At 35.9% G+C, this 20,987-nt stretch overlaps 1 protein-coding gene across 2 annotated transcripts in view; it reads right to left on the bottom strand.

Moving 5' to 3' along the window:
• EYA2 (EYA transcriptional coactivator and phosphatase 2) overlaps positions 1 to 20,987 on the bottom strand; it is a 228,772-nt gene that overhangs the window by 64,313 nt on the left and 143,472 nt on the right. For both annotated transcript variants that reach the window (XM_051976529.1, XM_051976530.1), the window contains exons 6-9: positions 18,232 to 18,299; positions 15,151 to 15,328; positions 8,150 to 8,295; positions 5,845 to 5,928 (exon numbers count right to left, since the gene is read on the bottom strand). In XM_051976529.1, the coding sequence (XP_051832489.1) occupies positions 5,845 to 5,928; positions 8,150 to 8,295; positions 15,151 to 15,328; positions 18,232 to 18,299 (476 nt within the window). The remainder of the gene's footprint in view (positions 1 to 5,844; positions 5,929 to 8,149; positions 8,296 to 15,150; positions 15,329 to 18,231; positions 18,300 to 20,987) is intronic.

Raw genomic sequence — 20,987 nt, 5'->3', positions numbered from 1 at the left:
GGAGGGGTTCATCGTGAGGTTGAATGACCTCAGGGATATTACAGATTAGATTCTTGTTCAAGTACAATTAGGTGATCTCTGAGGGTCTTTCCACCTAATATTTAAAGGCCTCAGAAGGTTAAACAATTTGTCCAAGATCTCAAAGCTACTAATTAATCAAGCTCCCAGCTCAGTTTTTCTTTCCATGAAGCATGTCTCTTTTTGTCTCAGATGTGACAGCAATCTAGCTAGAGTCAGGAAACTTTCATGAGAACCAAAGCTCTGGAAAATGTTCAGCTCAATTTTAATTAGGCATTAGAGGAAATTTTTCTTATAAAAAACGTGAATCCAGGCAATCAATGTCAGGCTAAAATGGTTTCCAAATTGTTGGTTTGCGTTGTGAAAATGTGAACAATTTTTTGAAAAGGCAGTGGTTTCTCTCAAGCTGGCATGCTAAGTGACAGGATGGACATCTCACATTGCCTGTATCAATCCTGGAATGCTTCTCCCAGGAGGAATTCAAATTGCTATCTTGCCAAGACATGTTTATTCTTCAAAGTTTATGTAGCTCAGTTTCTCCATAAAGCCTCTTTACCACTATAACCATGAGATCTACCAGTTCTATAAGCTAAGAGCCTTGGTTTTGGAGATAGCAACCTGTATTTGCGATCCAATTCTCTTACTTAATAATAATTTCCCCATTTGACCCTGGGCAATTAAGTTCCTTCCTCTGACTCAGTCTTTTTCTTTGAAAAATGGGAATAACACCACAGAGCTATTGTGTATGGATAGTAACAAAAATTTTGAGTTATTATTATTATTATTATTATTAGTAGTACTTCTAGCATTCATTATATAGTATGTGAAATTCTTTTATACTTTTATACTGTCAAAATTAGATTAAATTCAACTTTAAGCCCTTAATGGGCAAGGACCATATCTCAGAGTATTCTATCTTTCCCTGTTCTCCCTCTCAACTCTATCCAACCCTTGCTGCCCAAAAGAATGACTGAGACAAGTAGTCTACATTTCTATAACATTTAACTGTACTTTCTTCACAATAACTCTGTGAAGTAAAGGAGGTAATGATTCTCATTTTGCAGATGGGGAAATTAAGGTTCAGACAGTTAAGATGATTTATCCAACCTCACCCTACTTAAATAAGTGGTAGAGCTAAGAACTCCATGGTCATTACACTTCCCACTGATACCACTTGGTTCTTTGTGTTATGAGGCAGCTAAAGGACACAGTGGACAAAGCACTGAATATGGAGTTAGGAAGACCTGAATTCAAATTCAGCCTTAGACACTTGTTAGCTGTGTGACTCTGGGTAAGTCTGCTTGCTTCATACTCAGTTGTAAAATGGGGATATTAATAATACCTCAATCTCTCAGAGTTGGTGTAAATATCAAATTAGATAATTATAAAATGTTTAGCACAATGTCTAGTATATACTGAGTGCTTAATAAATGGTTTCTTCTTTTCTTCCACTGTCCAAAGTCACTCTAACAAGAATGGTGAGGTGGAGAGAGAGCCTAAGCTCCCATTCTGTGGACCAAATCCTCAGCCAGGACAATAGGCTCCCAAAGATTTTCTCTATAGTAAATACTCTGCCTCTTCAATCTCAAGAGGATCCTGAAGAACAGGTTTTGGAAGTTGTCTGGAGGAGCACAAGATTTCAGCAGAGACCCAAAGAGGCTTGGCTTTCCCTAAGTATACTCTAAAATTTTCCTGCTGAGAGATGAGGGGAAGAGATTCTTCTCTTTTCATTTTCTCTCTCCAAGACCCTTCCTACTCCCACCCTATGTTTTGGTGAAAATGAGGATCTCCAAACTCATTAAGTATTAGGGGAGAAGTTTTGTTGATATGAAAACTCAGCTGAGGAATTTTTTTTTGTCGCCATAGGAATGGGGAAAAATTCTCTGGAAAATATATCTGTCCTAACAGGCTTTTCTGGGGACTTAGTCTTCAATATCCTGTTTTAATCTCTCAACAACTTAGCTGATTGCCTACCATGTTCCTCAAGGATGCTGGGCAGCAATAGACTCTTTAAAGGTAGCACCACTGGTACTTAGGAGTTTTCTTGGCAAAGATGCTGGAATGGTTTACCATTTCCTTCTCTAGCTCATTTTACAGATGAGGAAACTAAGGTAAACAGAGCTAAGTGATTTGAGCTAAGTGATTTGCCCAGGGTCTCATAAATAAGTGTCTGAAGTCAGACTGAATTCATGAAGATGAGTCTTTCCACTTCCAAGCCTAGCATTCTATCCACTGTGCTACCTAGCTGCCTGTAACGTATAGCAGGTGCCTAAATCTTTCACTAGGTGATTGATGCTGATATGTAAGACCATTCTACAGTGCCCAAAGAAATCACAGGATGTCACGAAGATCTTAGAGAGAGATCATCTGATTCTATAGGGAATCTTAGCAAATTTTTTCTAATGCCTATTCTGCATCAATCCTATTGCAATTTAATACAATACACCCCAAATTTTTAGAACACTTTTATATAGAATCACTTATAAAATACATTTTGTAAATATTATGCCCCACCAGCAGAAATGATAGGAAATCTCAAAAATAGAGAGGTTGGAGATACACACACACACACATAACTGGCTTTGGAGTCAGGCAGACCAAATTCCACTTTTAACATATATTGACTATATGACCTAGGTAACTCACCTATTTCTCAGTGTCCTAGATAACTCACTGAGACTATTCAGATACAGAGCACTGTAAAGCTCTACTAGGGGAGAGTATTTTCTCACTGACAGCTCCTTATCAGTGAGATCACAGGACTTGAATCCTTCCCACAGCTTTGATGCTCCCATCTATTTCAACTATCAATCAGGAAACATTTATTAAGTGCCCATTATGTTCCAAGCACTGTTATACAAAAAGAGTCAAAAGGCATACTCTCCCCCAAAAGATCTTATAATCTAATGGATAACAATAGATGGTAACCTCAATAAAATCTAGTTGCACTTGGAGGCAACCTGGATGTGCTCTAAAAACAAAACAAAACAAACCCCAAACAAATGGAATTTAGGAGACTAGAATCCTAACCCCCACTTTGTCATTTGCTAGCCACTTTGTGCTGGTTAGTCACATCCCTTCCTAGGCTTCAGTTTCCTTCTCTGTAAAACTGGATGATCTCTAATGGGTCCTCTCTAGTTTTAAAATCCAGTGATTTTATGAACTGTGCTCCTTCTAACAACAGTTAACTTGGTGAATCAGAAATAAGATTTGTAGACTTGTCTATCCCATCTCCTTGGACTGAACTGTCCTTGACACTAGGCCTGGGCCAGCAACAGTTATCTTAACTTTTGTCTCTTCCCTGGACTTTGATGACTTTGGAGGAGAGTGTGAGGCTGATAATTGAGCTCTATCTCAATTAAATTCAATTCACGCGCAAGTTAAGATATCACAAGCATCAGCAACAACAACAATAAAGTTCTAGACTAAGCTGCCTCCAAGTAGAAGACAAATCCTTTATCCAGGTTTGTGTTTACATCTCAGAATCTGATATTGTTTCAAGATTCTGTAGCTACCTCAGCAGGCAGGGTCACTGGCTGAGTTCACTGACCATATTATGTGGACATGTGGTAGATCGAGTAGTCAAGATTCAAAGTAGGTCACAGCTAAGATTCCAAACAGACCACGAATTCACAGCCCAGGGATCTGGGAAATCCCCAAGGGGAGATCCATGACCACAGAGTGTCAGAAATAGATTCACAAGCACTTTTGGCCAGGAGAGCCACAAAATGACCCCAAGGCCGACTCTTCATCTTGCAGAAAAAGCTAATGAGGGAGTGGAAAGAAGAGTCTCATAATGGGAAAGAGCCAAAGATGGATCCAAGAATATCTTATAGTTCTCCCTCAAGGACTCAACTTTTTTTCAGTTCTTCATTACTTGTCCCTTCAGCACGTACATTCAATCAATCAAACAGCAAGCACTGATTGCCCTTAAGGGGCTTACAGTCCAGTTTGAGAAATGAAGAGAAAGACTACTAATGTTGCAAGGCAGCCTATGATTAATGGCCAAATGTGCTATAAAGATAGGAGTTTGGAGAAGGGAGAGGTTGCTGTGGGCAGGAATAAATGGGGAAGGATTCATGGAGGAGGTGGGACTGAGCTAGATTGTTCAGGGAAGACACTGGATATCCAGAGCACATTGAGTAGAACTTACTATATTTTTCCCCCCTGAGAATAGGGATTGTTTCATTTTTGTAGCTGTTACACCAATGCCTGACTCATAGTAGGTATTTAACAAAGGCTTGATGATTGATTCTTTTCATAAGAGTTCATAAGAAGCCTGGTCTGAGTTCATCTAGTTTAAGCCTTCATTAAGGGAACAGGGGTAACTAGTAGTTTAGTAGATAGAAGGCTGGGCCTGGAATCAGGAGGATCTGGAATCAGGAGGACCTGAGTTCAAATTCAAATTCAAATACTAGTTTGTGATCCAGGGCAAGTCACTTAAGTCAGTTTGCTTCAGTTTCCTTATCTGTGTAATGAACTGGAGAAGGAAACGACAAACCATTCCAATATCTTTGCCAAGGCAATGCAAATCAAAGAATCAAAAGTGACTGATTCAACAATGTAAACAACAACAACAAGGGAATGAAGGTCCACTGACTTGCCAAAGGTCACTCAGTGATTTAGTGGCAAAGTTAGGACTAGAAACTAGGTCTCCTGGCCCCTAGATTCCAGTGATCTTTTCCATTATACTGTTTTCTACAGTTGGCACATGGACTGTCCATCTGCTGCAGAATGTTTCGAGTCCATTGTTTTCAGCCAAGTTAGATTCTCACCTGAACAGACTACAGTTCAGAAGTGAGTACTGGATTTCTAGGAGGCACTGCTAGACATATTAACAGAATTCCATCTCAGCAACAGATTTCTACACCACCAACACCATTTTTATATCCTTTACAACATAATGGCAGACAATAAATCTATCTTGCTAATTATACATCCAGCTTGTTAGGACCCTCGTAAAACATGTCCAGCTGCAAAAGCTATGAGATGATGTCAAATCATATTCCTGTTCTCTAAACAGAAACAGGATTATTTTCCAGTTTCTGATGAAGCTACGGTGTTCTAACCCATATGTGGAAACAGCTGCCAAACAGGTCACCCACCTCTAATGAGACGATAACAGCATTGTCTTTCCCTTATTCCCTCCCACCTATTAAGAATACAGATGTTTCTTCAGCCAGTATTCCATTTAAATAAAATCTATGGAACTAACTAAAAGAACTTGTCAAGGTAAGGTTTCTTAACAGCCATATATATTTTGCATCATTACATCTATTTCTATGTTTTCCTGGGTATTCATTTGTTTTTAAGGTGTTCACCCAGATTTCTAATTTGATGTTTCTCTAGAATGAGTTGTGGATAAAGCATCTGTAAAACTGTCATTAAGATATTGGGCAGCCAACAATGTTTCCCTCTTCTTTCAAAAAAAATATAGAAGAAAAGGAAGCTCATTTGTCTGAGATTCTTTAGGTAAACAATAGCCAGTATGTTACATTATTTCAAGCTAGGATAATCCCTTTTTGGCCACAAAGTTACCCTATTTTTCCTTGGAGAAAGACAGTTAAAGAATAACAGTGCTATGTCCTATGGAGCAATAGTTGAACGACACACAAACTTTTAAAGAAAAGGAGATGGAGACAATAGGAAAGCAAACTAATTTGATTTTCATATGTTAGAGGAAAATTCCAGAGGAGTTTTTAAAGAATTTGGTCTGACCAGAATAGACAGCATCTGTCTGAGAAGCTGCCATATTAACTGCCCCCACAGTTCTCAATGCAATTTGGCTGGACAAACATTAATGTTAAAAAAGATGAACAGGCTTACCTTTCCATACCGAGATGCAAAAGTTCCCGTGAGTAAGGAGTGAAAAATAATTATTGTCTCATCCAAGTCCCACACGAACACACGCTGTGATGAAAGAAATTAAGCAAATGGAGACAAATTGGCTCACATCTTCAAGTTTATGGGAATTCATTCTAGTGGAGGTGGGGAGGAGGAGGCATAGAGGAACTTATTGAGTTACCAATAAGTAACATAACATTTAAGGCACACAGATCATGTATCTAGTCTGAAATACCCCACCTAAATACATATATATTTCAAAACATCAACAGGTCAGTGAGTCACAATTGTTAACCTTTAGTTCTCCATGCTATCAATCATATGTCTGTGCCCCTGTTTTCCTGATATGCACAGAAAAGTCCGCAAGAAGAGGCACCTACTACAACAATAAATTACCAGAAAGAACTGCAGAATAAAGTCAGGTCCTTATATATTCAGAAGATAAAAAATGGTACCTGTTCTAAACTTTTTGGAAATCGGTATTTTGGGTTTCTTTTTTAATTGCTGTTTTGACATTTCCTTTGTATGAATAGTGTGGTATCCAGAGGATTGAAAAAAGAAGTCACACTTAGATTTTATAGGATTAGGACTTAGACCCATGGATGGAGTTAGAAGGGATCTTAGAAATTACTCAGTTAAATACCCTCATTTTCCAGATAAGAAAAACTGAGATCTAATGAGAGGAAGTTGATTTGCTCAAGGGGGCATGCAGCAAGTTAGTGGCAGAACTGGGACTCAGAACTTAGGTTTCCTAGTCTTTGAATCTGAAGGATCATAAATTTCCTTTGATGTCTGGTAAAAGAAGCAGTCAAGCTCAAACTGATAGTAATGTGAATTTCAGATTATTAAAAAAATAAAACTCTAATCATCAATTTATATTTAGTAGAGACTGGATTCACACACAGTGGAGAGTACATGAGACTTAGAGTTCAAGAAACTGGGTTTGAATATGGAATCAACTGTTTCATTACCTGTGTGATCTGGAAGTAGTCACTTCCCACTTTTAGGTCTTAGTTCTCTCATCAGTAAGATATATAAGTAAAATATAAATGTTCTATGAGATTTCTTCCAAATCTAATATTCTATGTTTCTCATATTTTTCTCTCTTTCAAATCTTTTTCATCCAACACCTTTTCTTCCTTTATGTAATTTCTTTCCTGAGAGCAATTGTCATTATTTCTTCTAAACAGGAAAGGAATGATAAGAATAGCTAAAGAAATGTAAAATAGGTAAATTCTCTTTAGCTTTAATACACAGAATTAAAATACTATCCCTTTCTATTTGTTTGTTCTTATTGGGTTTTCAAAAGTTCCACTCAGAAAGGGATCATTACTCAAGGCTGCAAAGTTGATCAATACCATATTATAATCTCTCCTTTTCTTTTTTCCTCTCTCTTGATCAAAGAATCTGTTATCCTACTCACCTTGTCCCACAAAAGTGGGATGCAGTAGGAGAGATATTGCCATCATAAGTCCAATGTCCTAAGCTACTACACAATAATAATAATAATGTAATGGAACTTCATAGCATGAACTGAGACTCAGTCAATATTGTTTGTAGAAACCAATAAAAAAGGCACATTTGAATGAGACAATAGTTATCCTCACAAAAGTAACATAAATAGAACCTAGATTGATGGATTTTCTAAACTACTCTTTGTAATTGTGGACTTTAGTACTTATCTTTAGCCATCACCATCTCCCTTTCTCCCATTACATCAACTGTCACATTGAAAGTTGACATTTCTGACAAGTGTTCTTATCCAAATATGCCACATGGTAGAAAATATCAGCATATGGCCAATAATCCCTGAGATAGTTTATGTATTTGAGAATACATCTTAAAATAATAACAGTGACAGAAATATAAGAGATATTAAGTGAGCTCTACTCCAATCTTCTTCATTTAGGCAAGTGAATAATTAAACCATCCAGGAAAGAGATTTTTCTACTTTATTTTTGAACATCTCCAGCCTGAGAGATAACAATCTCCATTGTTTATCCTTTTTAAAATATCTAACATTAAGTTTTTCTTTTTGTTAAACTGAAATATCTCCTTTTTAAAATCATAAATCCATTTCCTTTTCACTTTGTCCCTCATGGATGCTGCAATTATCTAGTCTTTCTTGTTGACAACCTCCATGTGTCTGAAATTGATCAACCATGAACCATGGTTTGATTTGAACCATGAACAAAATCTAAGTCTATTAGTGCCATAAAATAGTATAGTCCCCTAGCAATGCCTCCTGATTGGATTCACTAATTCAGGGAGAATGATCTTGTGTTACCTCAATTTCATTATCCACTGTAGGGGAGGGGTCATTACTTCGTTTTGATCGGCCACGAAGCTTTCCATCAGAGCCCCGATGTTGCCTGTCTGTGTCTCCATCTTTTGCTGGTGTTGAAGGTCCATTGTGTGTACTGTACTCGAGTACTGCAAGAAAAGAGAGGTCAAGTCAAGAGCTTGGCCATTAATTTTATCTCACAGAACTACTTACACGAAGAATATAAACTGTGAAAAAATGTCCCTGGGAGTACAGGAATAGCTTCTTGAAGACTGACTTTCCCAGAATTTTCCCCAAAGGTCTTCTTTTCTTTTCTATTGCCAACTGTTTATCCAAAACTGAATCTGTATATCTCTCTAGATTTTATTGGGTCTCATGAAATAATCCCAGTTCTGCTACTTATCCCCTTTGTGACCTTGGGCAAGTTCTTTCTGGGTTTTACTTATGAAATGAAGAGGTTGAAAGCCTGATGATCCCTATAGTACCTTCTAATAACAAACCTTAGGATATTTGAGCTGAGTCACTTTGCTCACATAAAGTTGAATGGAAGAACATAATTAGATCTTTGTGACTAAAGTTTTCTGTCTTCCATATATCCATCTTGTTTCATTTTACTTTTATATATAATTACTTAATGGGAACAGAAATACCAATAAGAACCAGGCCCCTGATTTTGTTAGTATATGAAATTCCAAGAGGGAAAACTTCCTCTCTCAATAGTGGCCCCTTTCTCTGCAACTGAGAGTCTTGCAGAGCTGCATAGACCACTAAAAAGTTAAGTAACTAGTCCAGAATCACACAGCTAGTATGTGTCAGAGGTGGCATTTGAAGCTGAATCCTCCAGGTTTCAAGTCTGGCTATTTTAGATATTAAAACATCATATCATCTTAAATGAATTAAGGGAAGTAACATTTTTTTCAGCATTTGGTCCAATGATTTGTTCAGAAAGGGTTTGGGAGAGCAGTATATTCAAATTCATGGAGATATTTCTAGTAGGGATGTGACAGTAAGCAAGAGAGAAAGGAAAAAAAAACTCTTTTAGAAGAAACTTTACAGTTTGACTGCAGAATGCATTCCCTGCTGCAAAAGGCTGTTCCTTTATTTATCCTGCTAAGTGGAAGCCCCTATCTAATGCTAGGTATTCAGGGTATAAGGATTGGAGGGTTTTTTTTTAAGTGTACATACATAGGTACATACCCACATACATTTCTATCATATTCATTTAAAATTATTTATTTTAGCATTAAAATTAATTTATTTTAAAATTGAATTACAAATGTTCTCTCTCCTTCCAGTCCCTCCCCCACTCATTGAGAAGGTAAGCAATATGATACCTATTACACATGTGAAAATATGCAAAACATTTCTATTATTACCCATATTTTTTTTAAAAAGCAAGAAAAATAAAAACAAAGTGAAAAAATACTTTAATCTGCATTCAGAATTTATCAGTTCCCTTTCTGGAGGTGGAGGACATTTTTCATCATAAGTCCTTTGGAATTTCTGTGGATCATTTAATTGATCAGAGTGGCTAAGTATAAAGATTGCCTCAAAACAGACCTTGTTTATTATAATCTTATAATTTAATGGGCAGCAGCGAGAGTGCTTAGCATATTAAGTATCTAAGTACCATGCAGCTGTGCTAGAGATACAGAGACAAAAATGAAGGCATTCTGGTCCTCAGAGAGCATAGTTTTCTGGTAGAAGGGCCCTCTACCTAATTTTTTTGTAAAAGGAATCCCTTTCACAGTCCAGTGACAATGGGCCCCTGTCAAAGAAGAATACTTTTACTCAATTCAAGAAAATGATAAATTTTAGTTACAGACTTATGAAAATAAAGATTTTTTCCCCCTCAATCAAATTGATGGATTCTTTGAAACTTATGCATGGACCCAAGTTAGCGCACCCCTATCAGGAAGACATACATATATGAGAATGACAAGGCAATCTGAGGTAGGAAAGAATACTAACTCCTAGGGGATGAACAAAAAAAAGAAGGAAAGGCTTCACAGATGAGCTAGTAGGAGCTAGTCTGAAGGAAGTTGAAGGTTCTAAGAGTCAGTTGAGAAGGAATGCATTTCCAGGCAAGAGAGATAGGGTATATAAATGGGAGAGGGAATGCCCAGTTCATGAACAACTTAGTAGGCCAGTTTGGCTACAACACGAAAGCAAGTAATATAAATTAAATCTAGAAAGTCAATTTTTTTCTAGTGGTGACAAAGTATTTATTTTATGACAAGTACTGTTTTTCATCAGTTTACTTTTTTTTTAAATGACATTCTCCTGTCACCTATTTGTCCAAAAGTTTTACATATTCACAATAATTACTGTACATGTTTCTCATACCAAAATCATTTTTGCTGCAGCATATATACAATATCTTGCATCGAGACAGCACAGAAATCAAGTTAAAAAGCATTTCAGGGACTAAATTTCATTACACAAAATGAGTATTAAAATTGTAATTGTCAACTTCTTCTGTTATCCACACACAAAGACTTTTTTTTCCTCTAGCGCTGATTTTTTTTTTTTTTTTACCTGAGAAAGCCAGAATTTAAAATCCCAGAGTGAATAGTTTGTAATTTATGCTAGAGGGAGCCATAGAAAGTTTTTGTGACTGGGGAGGAACATAGTCAGATTTTTTTTTTTGGAGAAAGATAATTTTGGCATTTTGTGGAGGACAGATGGAGAATGGGGAAGATTGAAATTAGAGAGACCAATTAGGAAACTATTGTAACAGTTCAGGTGAAAGGTAATAAGGCATTGAAATAAAACCATGCAAGTAAAAGGGGAGGTGTATGAGTCAGTTCAAGTTTTAACCATTGCTTCTCTAGATCTGTCCCACTGCCACACCCTTAGAACTTCTGGGCTTTTCTATCCACTGAATTACTGACTTTATGTATTGCCTCTCCCAATTAAAGTCTGAGCTCCTTGAGAGCAAGGGCTGTCTAGCCTTTTCTTTTGTGGCACTAGCACTTGGGCATTCATTCATTCTTCCCATCTGTAATCTTTCAATCATATGCTTGAATAAACTTCTTAAGAAGCTTCTTTCTAAAATCTTTCTTTCAGTTCACTAACTTTTGAATAGCAATCTAAGTTCCTTAGCTTGACATGTACAATTAATCTTTCTTAACCTTGTATTAGTCTATTTTCCAGATTTCTCTTACAGTAATTCCCTTTATATACTCTTTCTCTGGTCATTCTAGATTACTAGCTGTCCCTCATCCATGTCCCACATTTTCTATGCTAATATATTTGCTCACATCATTATCTCTAGAAATTTTTGTTTTCTTTCTCCTTCCTTTTAACCCACCCTCACCAAATTTCACCTGCTGAAAATTCTTCCAAACCTTGATAAACATCTATCCTTCCATGAAGCCTTCTCTGATGATTTCTTTAAAATGAGAACATATCAGAAGGTCTTTTCCTTTCTCTGAGCCTGACCTTCCACATATCTCTTGATTTGTATCTTAAGTATTTATACACTATTTTCTATTACAGCATGCATGTGTGAGTATGTGTGTATGTGTGTTGATGTGTATGTGTCTTTTCTCCATATTAGATTAACTAAAAGATTTCTAAGGCAGTGACTATTTAATTTTTGCTCTGCTGTCCTTATATTGTACCTACCTTCCTTCTTTCCTTCATTTTTTTTTTTTTTTTTTTTTGCTGAGGCAACTGGGATTAAGTGAGTTGTCCAGGGTCACACAGCTAGGAAATGTTAAATGTCTGATATCAGATTTCAACTCAGGTCCTCCTGACTTCAGGACTGGTGCTCTATCCACTGCACCACCTAGTTGCCCCTTATACTGTACTTTTCACATGGTAGATATTTAATAAATGTTTGTTGAATTGAAACAAGAAAATCCTTCAACTCCTTTTAGAGATTTTGTGATCATACTTTTTAAAAAAACCCCAAATATTAGTTTTGAGTAATGTCAGATGTTCAGGTTTTGTACTCTAAATCAGCAGACCATCCAATTGAAGTATGCTGCAATCAGCTGCAAATTGTGTGGTATTTTATATAAATGTTATCACATGCCAATGAAAACTACAGTGGGGAGGGGAAGAATAACATCTGAATATCGTATTCGACCAATAAAAGGAGGATAATGATCTGTCAGTAATGCTATAAACCATTTGCGTCTTCAGAACTTCGAAACTAACCACTCAAGGAGATTCTGGATAATTTTAAAAGTACTGGAGCTTTTTATGAGAAATTTCTAAGAGACACTAACTCTCTGTGTATATGTGTGTTTTAAAATAGACAGACAAGAGGGCTGAAGAAATAATAAGAAAGCTCAGCTATAAATGACTTAATTATCCATGCCATTAGATTTTATGTACATTTGTTAGATGCACAGTAAAAGCCATCCCAACCACTTATCTTGGTGTCACACAATCATAGAAAAATGGGAAACAGAGGAAGACAATTCCAAAAAATTCATCAAAGGAACATATTGTTCTTTTCTGTTATGTTGGAAGTCATTCCCAGTTAAGCCACATTCTTATGTGCCTTTATCATCAAGGCCTGAGGTTTATATATTATTGGATTGGGAATAGAATGCTAACTGATGATTGTTCTCTTCCTTTACATTCGTTGACACATTAATTTTCTCATTGATTTCCTAGTCTTTTTTTCTCTCTGAAAAAATATTTTTTGGAGATACTAAAATATAAAAAATTGAGTACCAGTGAAAATCCAGCTTTCTTGAACTATGAAATGAAAATGAGGAAAAGGACCATCTTTGAACATTTGAAATATAGAGACCTGGACCAACAGTTAAAAACTTCTGGACTCAAGATCTAACTCTGCTACTGCCTAACTGAGTGACCTTAGGTAAACAAACCAGCTCCATTAAGCCTCAGTACATTTGGGATGGTGATAATATTTGTTCTGCTAATCTTGGACTACTGTGAGGATGAAATAAAAGTACATGTGAAAGAACTTTGTAAACTTTAAAATACAGAATAAATGTAAGGAATATTATTCTGATTAAAAGATATATAAATACACAACTCTATTATTAATATTTTTTTTGACCACAGGCAAACTATTACTTTATTCTACTGTTCCAGGCTCTAAACCTCATTAAGAAATAGAACTCATGAATGAGTCAATTTATGTAGTATTCAAGGGAACTCATAAACTATTGGTTCTCTCATTATATCTGAAAGATGAAATCACCCTTGCTGGTGGTAAAAGTAGAAGATGAAATCAATTTTCCAAAGCCACTAAGAATTCTACTCAGGAAGGAAGCAGATATTAGAGGTGATCCACATTACCAATCCATCAATTTGTTAAGGGAATATTAAGGACCTGCCTTCATACCTGATGTTGTGGGATACAAAACAAATAATGGGGATGGTGGTGCAAGAGAGGGAGAACATCATTGTCCTCAAGGGGCTTATCAGCTTATGGAGCTAAAGAATATAAGATGGCGCCTAATCAAAAGGTTGTGAGATTATACTGTCTAAACTAAAAGACGCTGGGAGTTCAAAGAAGGAATGAACTGAACATAGTTATATTAGTGGTGTAGATAATAGTGCTTCAGAAAATTGTGGAAGAACTCTGAAGGTTATAGAAAGACTGGCAATCAAAAATTCCTCACAATATTTTTTAAAAATAAAGCTTTTAAGCCACCAAAAGCACATGATTTTAGCAACCATCAATATTTCATTAAAGAGATGCTACTTTTAAGGGACTTTACTCCTTATATGAGAGAGAAAAGATATGATTTCAAAAAAACTTAATTACATATGGGAGCTCAGCATTTAAAACAATAAACTATAAATATTTCAAAATACTGTTTAGAGAAAAAGAGAATAGTTGGGGAAATATTAATTACTCATGGAAAAGTTGAGTTAATATAATAAAACAATGACACTTTCTAAATTAATTCAATTATTCAGTATCTTTCCTCTTACTACATACTCTAGCATTCCTTCATTCTTGTGCCAGGTGATCTCATACCTAAGGCTTTCCTTTCTCTTTCACTATCACTTCCCTACATCTCTGCCTATTGAAACCCTACTTATACTTCAAAGCTCAGCTTAACTAACAACCTCCTCCAGGAAGACTCCTGATTCTCTCAGTCAATGACAATAATAGACATTTATATTTATATAATGCTTTAATACTTGCAAAGTGCTTTTCTCCTAAGAACTCTATGAAGTAGGCAGTACTGAACTGAAATGAGATAATGTAAGTAAAAGCCTTGCAAACTTTTAAGCACTTACTATGTATTATTGTTATTTGTATGTCAGTTCTTAAAGGGCAATTGTTTCATCTTATTTATCTTTGTACCCCTTCCCTGACGCATCGCCCCCCCCCCCAATCCATGGAGTAGAATATAAGCCATATAGTAGGTGTTGATATAAATTTATTTTATTACATACCTTCATACTTGATCCTCTTAGAAATTCTATGAGGATTTGTAGGAAATATAGGAAGTTTATTTGATGAATGAGTAAATGCTAAGGGAAATAGGAATGGAGAAAAAATGGCAAACCACTGTAGTGTCTTTGCCAAGAAAACCCCATGGACAGTATTGGCTTGCTAATTGTTCAGAGGGTCAAGAAGATTTGGACATGCCTGAATGACTGAACAACAACAAAAGAAAAAGAGAATCGAGATGTTTTCGTTTTTAAATTAAAATAAAATCTGGAATCTAAATTCTCATTTCAGCTCTATGCATTGAGGGCAGGCTCTGTATCTTTCATTTGCTGTGTGCCAAGAACAGTGCCATGAACAGCTACAATGGTCTACTAAATACCCATGAGAATAGCTTGGTGTAATGGGTACAGCACTTGGGTTCAGGAAAACTTGGTTTCAAATCTCATCAGACTCCACCAGTGTGACCCTGGGCTAAATGACTTCACTTCCCCATTTCCTTGTCTGTAAAATAAAGGGGCTGATCATGATAATCTCTAAGATCCCTTCCAGATTTCAATCTATGAGTCTGTCAACTCTACTCTTCCTTTTCATGATACAGTATACTTACCAGAAAGTGACTCTGAGCTCTGACTGGTAACATTGTGTGAAGACTCCTGAAGTGCATATGTGGATGTGGAAAGAGGTGAAGGACTGATGCTGTTGGCAGACACATATGGAGAGTTGTAGGAAGAGCTGTAATACTGGGAGTATTGGCTCTGAGTAAAGCCTGGGTAGGATGGATATTCCTTAGAAAACATAAAAAGACAAAGGTAGGAAATAAAACATCATTTCTTACCCTCCCATTACCCTTCCATTTCAGCCATGATTTGGGGTCTAGAGAATGAGAAGAGTCACAAAATTGCATAGTTGGAACTAAATTTGATGTTTACTTTGTACAGACTCTATGCAAATAATGAATACTCCATGTGAATCATGAGCTGGTCATACAACATCCCTGATAAGTGGTAACCAGACCCGCTTCTGCTTGAAGGAAGAAGGCTCTAGAATGTACTATCCCATAAGGCAAATTCATTTTACTTTTCAAGGCTCTAGGTTTAAAAAAAAATCAGAGATTTAGGAGGGAAAGATTTACTGAGGAACTATCAGGACATAATGGAATACAGCAAATGAATGATTGCTTTTTGTTTAATTATATATTTGATTTACACTTGAAAACCTAAATTGAAGCAAAAAAATACATGAGCAAAGCTAGTGTTAGGAGTGGGAGTAGGCACTGATGTTTGTTGTAGTTATGAAAAATTTTAAAACTATCTTTAGTTACAACAGCAGTGCTCACTAATCTCCATACTCTCTTTGTGGGTGTTAATATAATACCCTTGAACACATCTCTAACAAGAGAGATAGGACATATTCTCCCATATTATTTCATGTGGTTCTCCACAATTGGAATTTCATGAAGAATACTGCTTATGTTATTCATCATTTTTTGTTATGTTTTGCCAAAGGATTTATGTAATTAAAATCCCCCACATTATTTATTTATAACATCCTTTTCTTTTCAAATTTTGAGTTCCAAATTTTATCCCTTCCTATCATCCTTCTCCTTTTAATTGAGAAGGCAAGCAAAATGATATTAATTATACATGTAAAATCATGCAAAACATTTCGATATTAGCCATATTGTAAAGAAAGAAAAAAGGGGAAAAAAAGCAAGAAAATCATACTTTTATTTCCATTCAGAGTTCATTAATTCTCTTGCTAGAGATGCATAGTATTTTTTCATGAGTTCTTCGGAATTGAATTGAAACATTGTATTAATCAGAATAGTCAAGTCTTTCCCAGTTGAAGGTCATTACAACATTGCTATTACTCTGCACAAAGATCTCCTAGTTCTTTTCACTTCACTTTGCATCAGTTCATATAGCTCTTGCTATGCTTTTTAATCTATTTAATTTAAATTTTCTTTTTCTTATGACCTAGAAACCACCTCCTTGTAATTGTAAAATTATAAATTTAAATTTAGAATTGTAAAATTACAAAAATACAATCCTTGTAAAAAACCCAGTGATTTCAGTTCTGTTCTCTAAAGCTAAATGAAATAAGTTTGACCAAAAATGTCAATGATATGCCTTAATATACTAAGAGCCATCTCCTTCCCTTGCAACAAAACCTTCTCTTCTCTGGGCTAACCATCACTAGTTCCTATAGACACTTTTTATATGGTATGCTTCTTTGTTCTCCCACTATCTTAGCTGTCTTTTCTTTATTGATCCTACTAAAATACTGTGTTCAGTCAATCTCAATGAAATTGAATCATCTCAATTAGTGAACTGATAAGGAAAAACTTACTCTCAGTAAAAGACTAGTACTGTTGTTTGTGGAATGTAGTATAAACAGTCAGAGGCAACAGCACAATATAAATAGGAAAGACAAGACTGTTCCTTTTGGAGTTGGATTGGTGGACTTAGGTTCAAATATTTAATACTATGTGGCTTTGGTAGTCTCCTGATTTCATTCATAAAACTGAGGGGATTGTACTAGTGGGCCTTCAAGATCTCTGGTTCAATATCTTATGAGATGAAGTTGCTAATGTGGGATGGCTTTGTTTTTTCTTTGTTTCAAGGAAAATGACTATTGTCAACAAACTTAAAAATAGTAAAATATTGTTGATGGGACCAGAGTTTAGAGCGACAGAACATATAAAGCAATTTTCAGAGATAGCTTTTACTTCCCTTTAATTTTAGAGCAAAAGGCCTTTAGAGATCTTTTGGTTCAATTTCCCAGACTGATAGATTAGGAAACTAAGAATCAGAAAGAAAAAAAAATTTGCTTGTTCCTTTAATATTATGTCCAGCTATGGGTTTGGTAGTCTTTGAAACCTCATTTACAGATGGCAAACACACTTCAATCCTTTTATAACATTCTGGGGATACCTATTTGGGAAGTGGGAAATGTCCACTCTTTGCCAGGCACTGTGCTAAATGCTTTACACATATTATCTTGTTTGATTTTCACAATAACCCTAAAAGCAATAATCCTATTATTGTCTCCAATTTACAGTTGAGGAAACTGAGGCAAACAGAAGTTAAATAAATTGTCCGTGGTCAAAAGCTACTAAGTGTCAGGTCTTCCTAACTTCAGTCCCAAAACTCTATCCAATGTACCCTATAGCCTCCTCAGCTAGAGTGTTACTCAATGCAGGGAGGGCTAACACTTGATAATGCAGCCAAAGCCATTTATTATTAGGATTTAATTGGATTCATCAAGTGTGTTTAATAATGGAAAGAATGCTAACTTGGAGTCAGGAGACCTAGATTTGAATCTCATCATTGACATTTATTAGCTTTGTTATAATTTCTGATAAGTTATAATTTCTCAGTTTCAGCTTCTTCATCTGTCAAATGGGGATTACCTGTCTTAGCCAAAGAGAAATAACTTTGCTAAACAAGGTTTATTACAAGGATAATTTGTAAAGTGCCACACAAAATGAGAGTGAGGATTGTGATAATATTTCTAGCATTAAGCTCTAACCCAAATCATAGCCAAATCCAAGCAAAAATAAAAAGAGCATATGAAAAAATTATTTAAGACTGTACCAGTAGTTTGCCCAAATGCTGATTTTAAGCTAATATTTTGCTTTAATAAGGAAAAAGATGCCCCCTCCAATCTATCACTAATGGCTCTGTACCTGATGCATGGTTCCAAATCCTGCTGAGTTGGTTAAGCCATTTGCCCCTTGATAAATCCCTGAGGCACCTGCAGAAAGGAAAAAGATATACACTGATATTAGATTTCTTATCCTGTGGGAGAAGGAATAGGAGATAGGGACAAGAAGAACTCATCACATTAAGTGATGGGCAATAATCAGGTAGCCAGTGTAGACTTTTGGGGCATGTGGGTTTTGAAATGTTACTGCTTTTTGTAGAGTTAGTTCTGATTTCTGCCTATAAAATGAAAGGCAATAAATCACCCAAGCAAGGGGCCTACTTATAACACAAGGACTAGGATAGGACAATATATCACGTATTGAAAGGCATTTTAAAAACAACCATTAAGCCCAGTCAAAATAAAAGCCCATAAGAGAACTGAGAAAAAGCAGATCCAGCCTCAGCTGGGAAACAAGGCACCCGGCCAGTCAGCTTTTTATTCTATTTTTTTAAGGTAATTTCAAGATTTTTGCAACTTCCCCCTAGATGTGTAGTTATGTGCATAAAAATTGGAAATTCTGGCATATTAACATCTGAAATGACAGCAACTGAGGGAGTTAGATGAAATATAAGATGATTCACAGGAAAATATTAAGACCTAAATTGTAATCTATGCTCTACCATGAACTTATTATGTGACCTTGGGCAAACTATATTCTCCTTCCTGAACAGTTAATCAACTGTTAATACTTCAGTGGACATTCATAATTGAAGAATATCCACAGGAAGGTTATTAAGATAGTGAAAGTTAAAAGAACTAGGAATGTTTAACCTAGAGAAGAGAAGATATGTGTATGAGGGGAGGAAAGGTCATGATATTTGTCTTTAAAAGGGCTGTCATATGGAAGAGATTAGACTTGTTTTGTGAGGTTAGGAAAAACTTCCTAACCTAGTTATCAAAGAGTAGAATGTATTGCTTTGAGAAGTAGCGGATCCTTTATCATTTAAGGTCTTTAAGTAGAGAGTAAGTAAGTGCTCACTTGTGAGAAGATTAGCTTCTTGAGGGCAAGAAAAGTTCCTTTTTTTTTTTTTTTTAAAATCTTTGGGTACCCATTACCTAGAAATACCTGGCCATAGTAAGTAATTTTATTTTTACTTACATAGTAAGTAATCTATTCATCTCATAAATTCTTTTTAGCGGCTCCTCTAGATCAAAAAAATTCATGAGTACCAGTGATGATGCCTTCCTCTCATTCTCCTAAAATACCCGATTTCTCCTCTCCTTTTCTATTTCCTGGATGATGCTTTTTAAAATTATTTTTTTCTATTTTCAAACTTTTTTTTTCCAGTTTCTCCTACTAGAAAAAAAAAACCCAAAATCCTTGTAATGGTATGTACGGTGAAGCAGTACAAATTTCCATATTGGCCATGTCCAAAAATATATCTCATTCTACATATTAGCTTATCACCTTTGCCAGTTAGACAGATAGCATTCTTTATTATCAGTTCTCTATAATCATGACTAATTATTGTGGTAAATCTTTCAAAATTGTGATTTTTAAAAAAATAATGTTATCTACATTACCACAACTTATTCAGTCATTCCAACTGATGAGCATCTACTCTTTTTCAGTTATTTGTGACCACAAAAAGAGCTGCTACAAACATTTTTTTTTTTGCACATTGTAGGTCCTTTCCCTCCTTTATGATTTTCTTGGGATATAGACTCAGCAATGGCACTGCTGGGTCAAAGGGTATGCACAGTTTTATAACCTTTTGGACATAGTTTCAAATTGCTCTCCAGAATGGTTGGATTATTTCACACCACCAACAATGTATCAATGTCCCAGTTTTCCCACATCCCCTCCAACATTTATCATTATCTTTTCCTGTCATCTTAGCCAATCTGAGAGGTGTGAGATAGTACCTCAGAATTATTTTAATTTGCATTTCTCTAATTAACAGTGATTTTCCTGTCTGTGGTTGTCAAAAGGCTAACTTTACAAATCCCAGACAAGTATTTATTAGATACTTGTTGTGTCCCCTTGCCACATGTAAGATACAAAATAAGCAAATTATCCTTGTCCTTTGGAAATCTATAATCTCAAATGAATATTTGTTTTGTTCAGTTGTGTTCAATTCAGTTCATGATCCCATGGGAGGTTTTCTTGGCCAAGATACTAAAGTGATTTCCCATTTCCTTTTCCAGCTCATTTTACAGATGAGGAAATGATGCAAGTAGGGTTAAGTGACTTGCCCAGTCACACAACCAGTAAGTTTCTGAGGTCAGACTTAAACTCATAAAGATGATCCTTCTGATTCCAAACCAGGCATTCTATTCACTGAATAGCTTACCTGAACAAATATTTACTGATATGAAATTATAAGATACTCATAGAATATAAATTAGAAATCATCACATATAACCCTCTCATTTTATAGATGGAGAAACTAAGACAAAGAGAAGGTAAAGATCTTGTCTCAGGTCACATGGGGAATCAGTGAGAAAGACAGTATCGCAACACAATTCTCTTTATTCCCATCCTTGGGTCTTTTCAATGTCACTATTATTATTTTAATCATTATCAGATCAGTAGGATTCCCGCTAACCTTTCCTATCAGGAAGGATATGGCCAAAAGATTTAAAAAATGTGGTAAGAAGGTACCTATATTTCTTGGCAAGTATCTGATGGTGGCTGCACATCCCATTCAAGTCAGAAGATTCTTCAGGAATAGAAGCTCCATCCACAGGTAATCTTCCTAGGGCTCAAACAGGAGCCCTGAACATGACACTGAC

This window comes from Antechinus flavipes, chromosome 2 (genome assembly GCF_016432865.1).
Source record: "Antechinus flavipes isolate AdamAnt ecotype Samford, QLD, Australia chromosome 2, AdamAnt_v2, whole genome shotgun sequence".
In the NCBI taxonomy this organism is placed as follows: domain Eukaryota; kingdom Metazoa; phylum Chordata; class Mammalia; order Dasyuromorphia; family Dasyuridae; genus Antechinus; species Antechinus flavipes.
This window is presented reverse-complemented; position numbering and strand designations above follow the sequence as displayed.